At 38.7% G+C, this 12,715-nt stretch overlaps 1 protein-coding gene across 6 annotated transcripts in view; it reads right to left on the bottom strand.

Annotated features, from left to right (window-relative positions):
- RABGAP1 (RAB GTPase activating protein 1) overlaps window positions 1-12,715 on the bottom strand; it is a 161,463-nt gene that overhangs the window by 113,853 nt on the left and 34,895 nt on the right. For 5 of the 6 annotated variants that reach the window (XM_018055735.1, XM_018055739.1, XM_018055737.1 and 2 more), the window contains 2 exons: window positions 1,653-1,887; window positions 302-506 (listed from right to left, as the gene is read on the bottom strand). In XM_018055735.1, coding sequence (XP_017911224.1) covers window positions 302-506; window positions 1,653-1,887 — 440 coding nt within the window. The remainder of the gene's footprint in view (window positions 1-301; window positions 507-1,652; window positions 1,888-12,715) is intronic. The other variant, XM_018055740.1, reaches the window with a different exon arrangement.

Here is a 12,715-nt window from a genome sequence, read left to right as displayed (position 1 = left end):
GGTTCACGGTTCACGTATTGCTGACTCTTAGGTCAACGTATTTCAATAATCCCCAAAACACATACACTTCTAAAGTGCTACAAAGAATTAGGGTGAGGAAGAGTATAAAGAACTGCTCAAACAAGTGACTATTTTTCATAAAAGGTCACAATCCTTGGAAGACATGAAAACTAAGTTCCAAATGAATTAACCACTACATGAATAAAATAATTACGTATTTTGTTCACTATCGCTTTGTTATAAAACTGTAGGTCAGAAATCTGATCAAATGTTACAAATATTTCTAGAAGGCTGGTCTTACCTCACAGTTCCTTCAGATACGTTCGGCACCGACAGGGTTACATCTAGTGAGATCTGACATTGGCCCCTTAAGATGGACATCATCCTCAAGGCTTCCACTTCACTCCTGGGAGCATTTACGGAGGCACAGCCTAAATAAGTTAGTTTGCTGAAAACTACACTGTCTTCATCTGCCACTGGTGTGAAAGGACTTGACCCTTCCGAATCTGAAAGAAACAATAAGGAAGTGATTCTTTTCACTTTGATATTTTGTTAATATGAATACTAAGTAAAATTCTACAAGCTACGTTTAGGTTCTAAAATTAAATTCGCCATTTTCCCAGAAGAAAATTAAAGTCAGAAATCTCATACCAGAACTTGTCACCAACACTAAAATTTTTAGGTATGGCTATAGTTTCAATCCTTAACCTAAATGGTGACCTGAGATTCAGATCTGATTTATCTCTTGTAATTTGTTTTGACTTTATAATTTACATTTAGGTCAGTAATACATTTAGTATTTTACCACCCTGAAAAATCCTGTCTTCTTTCTGATCTGTTCTATTGTAATGATTTCTCTTATTCACCATCTTAGTTACTTTATCATGTTCTCTTAGTCCCCTTGCCTTTCCCTTCCCAATAAACACTTACAGTTTTAATATTCTACTTTTCCTCAAAGAGCTTTCATAATTGTCTTTTTCCTCCTTGTCTTTCAGCTCCCTTTTTTTCAATTTGACAACTATTCCCACCAAGCAGGCCTGAGGCAAACATTTTCTTCACCAAGAATTATTTCTCTATTTCCCCAATCAGTCAGTTGCTCACTTGTGTCCGACTCTGTGATTCCATGGACTGCAGCACGCCAGGCTTCCCTGTCCATCACCAATTCCTGGAGCTTACTCAAACTCATGTCCATCGAGTTGGTGATGCCATCCAACCATGTCATCCTGTTGTCCCCTTCTCCTCCCGCCAACATCTAATTTCCCCAATACAACACTCAAATTATTTTTTCCTGAAAAAAATCTTTAAACACTCTAACACTGTCTCACTGTTATATAACTGTTGTTTTTCTTTGCTATAAATGACATACATTTAGAGTCGACACATGTATAACTGATTCACTGCTCCTTCCACCTGAAACTAATACAACATGGTAAATCAACTACACACCAATAAAAAAAAAATTTTAATGACATACATTTAAAGGGAAATCAGAATGGTACATTATTTATTCCTCACATCCCCCTCAATCTAGAATCTGAAGATTCTAGATAATTTAGATTTTTGCTTTCTCTGCATCAAACCTAGTACAAAATGGACACTCAAATATTAAAAACAATAACCTTCCGTTATGCAAGCAATGCAGCAATCCTAACCTCCTTGTCCAGGTTTCACTGGCAGGCTCATCTCTGGTTTCTGGAGCCCTACTAATGACACAGGGTTAATGGTGGATGAAGCTGAGAGTTGATTAGAAAGAGGCCCATCTCCTTCGCCATCCAGCTGTGACCCTTCCACAAGCTCCTTGTCCCCTGGCTGGTCGTCCATTGGAGGATCCATCAGCACATCTGCCAGCTCTTTTTGCAGCTGCTGTTCACTTCCATTCCCTATAATCTAAGGGTCACAAATATATGCAATCAGCGAAGTGAGAGAGAGAGGCCAGTACTGATTAAAATGGGTCCACATCTAGAGAAAATCATTAGCAATTCTTTTGATATATAGATATCTTCTGAATGTTTTAAAAAAATAAAGCAAGATTTGCAAAAAATAAGAGCTGCAGCTGCTCTCTTAATTCATACAAATTGTCATGAAAAAGTTTACAGTGAATCTGAGACTAATACCCAGAAATACATGTGATAATTTGCCAATTTTATTGAAAGTTTTCTACAGTGTTCTAAAATCTCAACAACTAAAAATTTTTAAGTTTTACTTGTCTGTTAAGAAATACAGCTTATTAAGAGGAGAAGCTTCTCTTATCCTTAAGGAAAACGGAAAATGTGTTTAAAATTACCAGTACAAACATATGTATTAGGTAATAAACCATCACATGCACTTTACCACTGTTGCTATAAGGAAGTCTCTTAAAGGAGACTTCTCTGACATAAACAGTTCTTCAAGTTCTCAACACTTGAATAAAGCTAGGGAGATGTATGTAGAAAATGACCCTGAGGAACAGAAGCACTCCATTTCAATGTCAAGGATTTTTCTACAGTCATGATGGTTTATTATTGTTGCTCAACAAGGAAGTAAACAAGTAAAAGATCAAGTAAAGACTACCCAACCAAAAAAAAAAAAACATAGAGATGCAGTCAAAAAAAAAAAAAAGACTACCCAACTCGAAGGAAAACCACAAGTGAGAAAACCCAGTATTATCATTAAATGCTTATTCAAGAAACACTAGAAAAATTAACAAGAGAATTAATGCAGGAAAAGGAAATCATGATGAAAAAAAGTATTGATTTAGGCGAGTTTCTAAGACCAAAACCGGACAAAAATTTAAATGAATGGGGCTATGAGATTGTTAAAGACAAAGAGGTCTTCACAGTAAAATTAAAGACACAAGTTAGGAAGCAAAATTCCATAGCAGCAGTACTCTGGACTACCTATGAAGGCACCCAGTTCAAAGATTTTTGTAACTCTATAAAATCAAGCCCCTTTTGATGTAAACTTCGATTGACAAACAGTGGCAAGTCTTTTTTGCTACCTTTTCCCAACATGTCAGCTATTCTTGCCTTGGGAAAAAAGACTGGAAAGGTATTCAGTCTCTGGTTGCAATTTAAGAGTCTGCTTTTAACTTCCTTCTATATTCAGGATTACTGCTATTGGAACTACTTCAGTCAAATATTTTTAACTCTTTGCTATACCTGATTCTACACAAGTGCAATCAAATTCTTTTATTCGAAGTCTGCTTTCAGAAGTTTCTTAAAGCACATAAAAAACAATCTAGAACTTAGTTTCAATTATTTTTTTCCAGAACTGGGTAAGATATACTGTATCACATGCAATAACTAAAAGATAGCCTAACTGAACCTAAACTATTTTCCAAGGGGAAGGAGAATTAAATTGAGTAGGCTAGCTAGAGCTTCCTATAAGTGATGGAAGATATTAGACTCCATGTTTAAGCAACAGTAATTTTAACTGGGAAGGCTATCATTAAAGAGCAACCTAAACTGAAGACATATTTCACATGCTATGAGGTACTGTTTTTTCTTTGAAATATAGGATAAAGTCAAGTTTTCTTTTAGATAGGCTATCTCCATTGTAACATATTCACAAAACATATCACAAAATCTACAAACGTACAAACTGCCTTCTATTTCCTTAACACTTCCTTAAAGGGTAGGAAAATTAATGCAGGACACAACAGTGCTGATTTCTAAAAGCTGCTTAAAAATAGCAACCTAACTTATGCTGTGAATAATTAGTTCCAATACAGTACTCAACACTTACCATTAAGATCATTTGTGCACCTTCAATCCAATTTCAAACTTAACCACATGACATAATTTATTTAACAATATTTATCTCAATTAAGTGTTCTGTTTTTTTTTAAAGAGAGTAATTAATCTCAATGTTTCCATATGGGAAACATTCAGCAATGCCTTTTAAGGTTCCCTAACTTTGGCACGACGGTGTGATCACTCACCTAGAGCCAGACATCCTGGAATGTGAAGTCAAGTGGGCCTTAGAAAGCACCACTACAAAGCTAGTGGAGGTGATGGAATTCCAGTTGAGCTCTTTCAAATCCTGAAAGATGATTCTGTGAAAGTGCTGCACTCAATATGCCAGCAAATTTGGAAAACTCAGCAGTGGCCACAGGACTGGAAAAGGTCGTTTTCATTCCAATCCCAAAGAAAGCCAATGCCAAAGAATGCTCAAACTACCTCACAATTGCACTCATCTCACATGCTAGTTAAGTAATGCTCAAAATTCTCCAAGACAGGCTTCAGCAATAAGTGAACTGTCAACTTCCAGATGTTCAAGCTGGTTTTAGAAAAGGCAGAGGAACCAGAGATCAAATTGCCAACATCCACTGGATCATCGAAAAAGCAAGAGAGTTCCAGAAAAACATCTATTTCTGCTTTATTGACCATGCCAAAGCCTTTGACTGTGTGGATCACAATAAACTGTGGAAAATCCTGAAAGAGATGGGAATATCAGACCATCTGGCCTGCCTCTTGAGAAACCTATATGCAGATCAGGAAGCAACAGTTAGAACTGGACATGGAATAACAGACCGGTTCCAAACAGGAAAAGGAGTACGTCAAGGCCGCATTTTGTCACCCTGCTTATTTAACTTCTATGCAGAGTACATCATGAGAAACGCTGGGCTGGAAAAAGCACAAGCTGGAATCAAGATTGCTGGGAGAAACAGCAATCACCTTAGATATGCAGATGACACCACCCTTATGGCAGAAAGTGAAGAGGAACTAAAGAGCCTCTTGATGAAAGTGAAAGAGAAGAGTGAAAAAGTTGGCTTAAAGCTCAACATTCAGAAAACGAAGATCACGGCACCTGGTCCCATCACTTCATGGGAAATAGATGGGGAAACAGTGGAAACAGTGTCAGACTTTATTTTTGGGGGCTCCAAAATCACTGCAGATGATGACTGCAGCCATGAAATTAAAAGACGCTTACTCCTTAGAAGGAAAGTTATGACCAACCTAGACAGCATATTCAAAAGCAGAGAGATTACTTTGCCAACAAAGATCCGTCTAGTCAAGGCTATGGTTTTTCCAGTGGTCATGTATAGATGCGAGAGTTGGACTGTGAAGAAAGCTGAGTGCTGAAGAATTGATGCTTTTGAACTGTGGTGTTGGAGAAGACTCTTGAGAGTCCCTTGGACTGAAAGGACGTCCAACTAGTCCATCCTAAAAGAGACCAGTCCTGGGTGTTCATTGGAAGGACTGATGCTAAAGCTGAAGCTCCAATACTTTGGCCCCCTCATGAGAAGAGTTGACTCATTGGAAAAGACCCTGATGCTGGGAGATACTGGGGGCAGGAGGAGAAGGGAACGACAGAGGATGAGATGGCTGGATGGCATCACCGACTCGTCGGACATGAGTTTGAGTGAACTCCAGGAGTTGGTGATGGACAGGGAGGCCTGGCGTGCTGCAATTCATGGGGTCGCAAAGAGTCGGACATGACTGAGCGACTGAACTAAACTTTGGCACCTGAAGAATGTGGCAATACACAATCTGTTGAGCCCTAGAAGAATACTTGGAGAAGGCAATGGCACCCCACCCTGGTACTCTTTCCTGGATAATCTCATGTACGGAGGAGCCTGGTAGGCTGCAGTCCATGGGGTCACTAAGAGTTGGACACGACTGAGTGACTTCACTTTCACTTTTCACTTTCATGCACTGGAGAAGGAAATGGCAACTCACTCCAGTATTCTTGCCTGGAGAATCCCAGGGACGGCGGAGCCTGTTGGGCTGTCGTCTATCGGGTCGCACAGAGTTAGACTCGACTGAAGCAACTTAGCAGCAGCAGAATTCCTATTCAGTAAGGCTGGCATAGGACGGATAATTAGAATTTTTAAAGTTTCTAGGTGATGGTGATGTTGCTATTCTGGGAACCAACCTTAGATTAATGGTTCATGACTACACAATACAATTACCAGTATCACCAGGAAGCACGTTAAAATTAAAATACTTGATCCTCCCTCTATTCACTTACCTCCTACCCTAGCAACTAAATTAGTCTCAGAGATAAAGCCTTGGCATATGCATTTTAAAGAACCTTCACAGGTGATTTACGAAACAGTTGTCAGGCTAGATGAGGCCAGCAGGGTACAGTTTTGTTCACCCATCCTATAAATGAAGAGCTTAAACTAGCAACTGTTTATCTCTGATTTCCTGTTATAACAGGAAAATGAACTCATTATCAGCAGGGGTTTCAGTTTCTTGCTGCCAACAGCATTCTTAACAGATACCATGATCATCTCTAAAATAAATGTAGTTGTAGCTAAAGCAATCAAGATACTGATATTAGTGAAAGGACAGGTATACAGACCAATGAAACAAAACAGAACTCAGAAATAGACCTATACATACATGGCCAATTGTTTTCAACAAAGCTGGCTAGGTAACTCAAGAGAAAGGTAATAAAGTAAAACAAATGGTGCTGAAACAACTAACCTGACATCAAACACATGCAAAAATTACATGACATACAAAAATTAATGCAAAATGGACTGCAGATCTAAATGTAAATCTGAAAACTGTAATGTTTACACAAGAAAACACATAGGAGAAAGTCTTTGTGATCCTGGGCCACAAAGATTTATTAGAACACAGAAAGCATGCATAAAAGAAAAAAAAATGAGGTGCACTTTTGTGAATGCTTACAGCAGCATTATTCATAATTGCCAAAAGCTGAGTACAAGGTAAATGTTTATCAAGTGGTGAATGGATAACTTCCATATAGCTATACAATTGAATACCAGCTCGGACGGTAAAGCATCTACCTACAATGTGGGAGACCCAGGTTCAATCCCTGGGTTGGGAAAATCCCATGGATGGAGGGGCCGGGTAGGCTACGGTCCACAGGGTTGCAAAGAGTTGGACACAACTGAGAGACTTCACTTTCTATGTTTCCTCAATGTCCTTAAGAGAAAGCCCCAAATCATTTCTATGTTCTATGAGTTTCTCACAACCCTGTCTAATTAGCTTCTCATCTCTTAGCAGTCACATCAAGCCACTCAAATTCCCCAAGACACATCACAAACTTTCTAACATTTAAGCTTTGCATAGATTGTTCCCTTTCCTGGAAAACCCTCTCGCTTGCCTTTCTACTCTTAAACACCAAGCTTAAACTCGGTTACCTCCTCTGGGAGACCTTAAGCCTCATATATGGGGTTTAATCATTCCGTTTTTAGCGAGTGCATTGCTACATATTTTACAGAATATCTGCCTAGTGGGCCTTCAGCCAGACTAGGCATTATTAGATAGCAGAGACTCTCTTAAATTATCTTTATATTCCCAAAGCCTGATGTAGCGACAGGTACAAAGTGTATCTACAATACATGTTTAATGAAATGAACTTTATAAATGCCAAAAAAAAAAACCCACAAAGTATTATTTTATCTAATCTGGATAGTCTATAAATTTTGTGTTTTTTGTGACAAATCTGAATGATTTATTTTAGCTTTGTTAACTACTTAAAACAAAAACAAATACCATCATTTCCTATAATTATGAAATGTCAGTAAGGTTTTACATTTACTGTAAGAATACTGGGCAAGACCAAATACTAATAGCATGTTACAAAGGTCCATACAGTCAAAGGTATTTTTCCCAGTAGTCATGTACAGTTGTGAGAGTTGTACCATAAAGAAGGTTGAGCACTGAAGAATGATCCTTTCGAACTAAGGTGCTGGAGAAGATTCTTGAGAGTCTCTCGGACAGCAAGGACATCAAACCAGTCAATCCTAAAGGAAATCAACCCTGAATATTATTGGAAGCACTGATGCTGAAGCTCCAATACTTTGGCCACCTGCTGTGAAGAGCTGACCCACTGGAAAAGACCCTGATGCTGGGAAAGACTGAGGGCAAGAGAAGGGGACGACAGAAGATGAGATGGCTGGATGGCATCTGACTCAATGGACATGAGGTTTGAGAAAACTCTGGGAGACAGTGAAGGACACAGAAGCCTGGCATGCTGCAGTTGATGGGATTTCAGAGTTGGACATGACGTAGCGACTGAGTAACAACAACAAAACACAATTATCTGAAGTCCAAAAAACAATTCTAACTTAATTTAGCCCAAATATAAAAATAAGAAAGCAAAGCAGATATGCATAGATAACTAAAGGTCACATATTGGTTTGTGTTCATCTCCATGTAATCTTTAAGTAGAGGAGGAGAGAGTTGTTTAAAACATTCCTTAATCGAGAGGAAAAAAACATTTAAGCATAAAGTAGCCAAACACAGACACAGATGTTTGCAAGGACAGAGACTGCTCAGTGAATGATTTATTTGTAATTCTACTTATATAGTACAGGAACAAACTGGACCAAGAGTTGGCTTGTGGCACAACTCCAGGGGGCACCCTTCACATCACAGTCTATGTGAACAGCGTCAGCCTGGGAGTGCACAGGGCATAGCCTACGCAGCTACACTCAGGAGTCCTACTTGGGCTCCACAATAACACAAATCTGAGTTGGGGACATGCCTCTGACACTAACTCCGGTGCCTATGGGCAAATTAATCTCTGGGAGCCACAACTGCCCCATCCCTAAAATGAGAATGTTAATACCTATCTCACAAGACTGCTGTGGTTCAATGATATGATCTCTGGACACTCACTGTATACATTAGAACCACTGAATCATGTGATTTTTATAGGGAATGTCTCATTTCTTACATCACGGTACCTGCCAACTAGTAAGCATCCAATAAGTATCTCCCTACCCAACTTTCAGCTATTTTTAAATAAACTCTCATCCACCTACTGGAGGTGAGATTAAAAAAAAAAAGCAAATAGTAACTTTAATAATTCTTCCACTTTCTTTGGTCTGAAGAAAACTAAGAACACATCTACTATTTACGTGCAAAAGAAGCATTAATGGAATAACATTTGTCATTTCTAAATAATATCAAATAAAGGTAGTAACTTAAGCGGCAGAATTGGCTACAAGTGTATTTCCTTGAAAGCAAAACTGCATTAGGGAACCTACGGACAACATGTTCCAAAGGCAATATCCAGAGTCCTTTCCTGGTCTTAATTTTTTACTTCTAACTTTATAGTTCCTGTTTCCCTTCACTGCAACAATATCAACCAGGCTCTACTTGCTTTGCCAGTTATACAAAGCTACTCTAGGCAGTGTGAGATGCTTTTCCAGTGGACATCTTATGTCTTCAATAAAGCATGCTTAGGAAATCAAGGTGTGCTGGAAAAATCCACAGAAAATCAGAAATTCAAGATAAATTCATGAAGATCTACAGTTCCCACTACTTGTGTCATACTGCAGTGAAAAATACAAATGAAAATGGTTCAAACTAAGTAATTTTGCTCAGCTTCAGGGTAACAGCTGAGCCATTTCAAAACAAGTATGTAAATCTCAGGCTTATCAGAAAGCAAGGCACAAAAGAAGCAGAAGTCCAGTTTGGATACTGAAAAGTATAGTAACTCATCTCAAATTTGCTCAGGATACATCCTTTCTGTATCCTGGATAAATCACTAAATCACTTTGTGCCTCACTTATAAACTGCAGTTGTTCTGATTATCCATGTCTTTATTTTACTATATAAAGAAAGGATCAGAAAAACAAACTAATATTATCATTAGGAATTACAGACATTAATTTTAAAAGTGAAGGGAAAGAGAACCTTGTGCATTTATCTTTAAAAATCAACTGAAGAAGGACCCCAACTACTTAGTTTGTGCTAAATAACAGGATCATGGCTAGGCTAGGCTTTACTTTTCCTATGGTATGGATTTTCTACATCAAACATACATTGTTTCTATAATTAGACAAAGAAAGTGACAAAAAGGCTACTTGCATTTGCATCTAGGGAGAAAAAGAAAAGCATGCACATTCAATTCTACTGCATGCAGTGGCCGGAACTCCAAACTCTTCACGCTTCCTGATCTTTCCACATGCCACAGACTCTCTTCTTCGAGAAATTGTTAAACACTCTTTAAGGACCTGCTGAATGAAAAACTTTTTCTTCTTCTTCAGGCAACAATTACGTTCTCATGTAACTCTGTTTATGTCTATATTCTAGCACTTGATGAAGTTTGTCATGGTGACAAATTTACTTCCGTGTCTATCCAACCACCACTCTGATCCCCTTAATTAAACTGCGGTTCATGGTTTAGTAATTTTGCTTGAATAAAAGATCTGCATTTTAGAGGACATGATAACTGACTCTAAAACAATTTCAGAAACTGAGTCAGAAGATTAATTCAGGCAATACTAAGTAAGCAGTGACTTTTGTATCTGCTACTTTAATAAAGTTTGGCAACTCTTTTCCAACCAAAATGTCAGCTGGATTTTTCAAGAAGAAAACTCTGAACATTAAAAAACTTAAAAAACTATCTAACTGAACTTTCTGCCTCAAAAGTACTAGCTCATCAATGTACCCTCAACCAACATTTAAAGAGTATCTTTGGCTAGGAGCTAAATGATGCAGGATTCATACATGAGATGAGGTAGAGAAATGCAACATTTTCTGAATTTACAGATAATTCTCAGATTTTGATGTGAGCTGTCAGAAAATTTCATAAAGAAATATACCTGTGTTTTTTATGACTATACCATCACATACAGCTTTCCTTTAAAGGACTTACTCTCTCAAAGAAGTCTGACTCCTCCCTCCAGCTAGGACAACTTTCTGCCTGCTTTGTTCTATAGCATCCTTCTGTTAAACTCTACCATGGTACTTCCTAATTGAACTGATGTTGAAAATTAGATATGTCTACAAAATCTCTACACCTTCTTCATCAAAAAGTACAGTCTAGTTCTCTAAACCCATGAAATCTGGGCTGGCCTGGTGATTAGCTTTTCTACCACAAAAGAATGTGGTAGAGGTGACACCATTCATAAGCCTCAGATTTAAAAGAGGCCTTACAGCTTTTACATCTGCCCTAAGACCACTATGCTGGGAAGAAGCCTAAGTTGAAAACCACATAGAGAGAGAGACCCAGTCAAGCCCAGTGCCCAGCTAATACACCAGCTGAATAAAGTCACATTAATCCAAATGTGCTGTGTTGTGCTTAGTCGCTCAGTCATGTCCAACTCTTTGTGACTCCACAGGCTGTAACCCACCAGACTCTTTTGTCCATGGGATTCTCCAGGCAAGAATACTGGAGTGGATTGCCATGCCCTCCTCCAGGGGATCTTCCCAACCCAGGGACTGAATCCAGATCTCCCACACTGCAGGCGGGTTCTTTACGGTCTGGGCCACCAGGGAAGCCAAATAAGGCCAGCAAAACACCCAGTCAATCCACAAAATCATGAGAATAAATTGATTTTCAAACCACTGATTTTTGAGTTATTTGTTACCAAGACTAGTAGAAATGATCACAACAACATTTTTAACCACTGTCATCTACCCTAAGCTGTAACCATCTTGAGGGCATGAACTAGGTCCTATTCATCTTCTCATTCAGCCTTTTAAAAACTACTCTTTGGCTGTAATGTTCTGCAGGTTTACTGTCATCAGTTCAGTCGCTCAGTCGTGTCCGACTCTTTGCGACCCTTTGGACTGCAGCACACCAGGCATCCCTGACCATTACCAACTCCTGGAGTTTACCCAAACTCATGTCCATTGAGTCAGTGATGCCATCCAAGCATCTCATCCTCTGTCATCCCCTTCTCCTCCTGACCTCAATCTTTCCCAGCATCAGGGTCTTTTCAAATGAGTCAGCTCTTTGCATCAGGTGGCCAAACACTGTCATACTGGTTGGGATTCATTCTGATTTTCTAAGCTGAGAGTTTATGTATCATCACTTTTGGAAAATATTCCACTGTTATGTTAATTTCCTTTCCCTCATTCTATTTTTGGTCATGCTGCACAGTGGGCGGGATCTCAGTTTCCTAACCAGGAAAAGAACCCGTGACCCCTGCAATGGAAGCACAGTCCTAATCACTGGACCACCAGGGAATACCCCCTCCCTCATTCTATTCTTAAGGAACACTTAGGTACTTGTTGGTCCTTTGTATCCCAGTCTCCACATTTCTTAATTGCTTTTTCTTATTTTGCCATCTTTCAATGCTATTTTCTGTAATTGTCTCAGAATTTTGTGGGTAACGTATCTGTTGTACCTTTAATTTCACTGAGTCTAATTTTCGTTTGTAGAAGTCCTATTTTTAGTGTGCTTGGAATATTAAAATCTTTTGTAATTTTGTCCTTTTCTAATGTTTCAAAAATTTTCTTTAAATGTTTAGTCATTTTAATCATGCCCACCTTAAGGTTACAGGTAATAATTCTAATGCCAGTTTTGGTTTGCTGACTCTTGCTTGTGATGAATTGTCCTTTGTAAATTCTGAATTGTGCACTATTCTTAATCAGAGTTATCCGTGGGAATACTATGCAGCCTGGGTAGCAAGCAAGTCGTTCAACAGTTTTACAATTGATCCTGTCAGGTGCCCAAAAGGGATTCTTAAGCCAGCAACATGAAGGTAGTGTAAATTCAAGCCCCAAATATACATGAAGGTAAGCCTATGGGTACAAATTCTCAACAAGACTCGCCTCCAAATCAGTTAAGACATAGACACTTCTGTGTTTTATTTTCTTCCTGTGACTGTAAGCAGTTAACTATATTTCAAGTAATATCCTTTTCAGGATGTATCTCCCGAGGGTGCTTTATAAAGGAAATCTCAGTTCCAAAACCCATCTCTGTAAAATCCAAGGCTTTCAAGTATTTTGGAGTTCCTTTATTAGGTATACATTGTCAGACCTTCCTGGTGGACTGACCCTTGTACGATTATAAC

Source organism: Capra hircus, chromosome 11 (assembly GCF_001704415.2).
Source record: "Capra hircus breed San Clemente chromosome 11, ASM170441v1, whole genome shotgun sequence".
Taxonomy (NCBI): Eukaryota; Metazoa; Chordata; class Mammalia; order Artiodactyla; family Bovidae; genus Capra; species Capra hircus.
The sequence above is the reverse complement of the archived record's forward strand: the minus strand, read 5'-3'. Positions and strand labels throughout refer to the sequence as shown.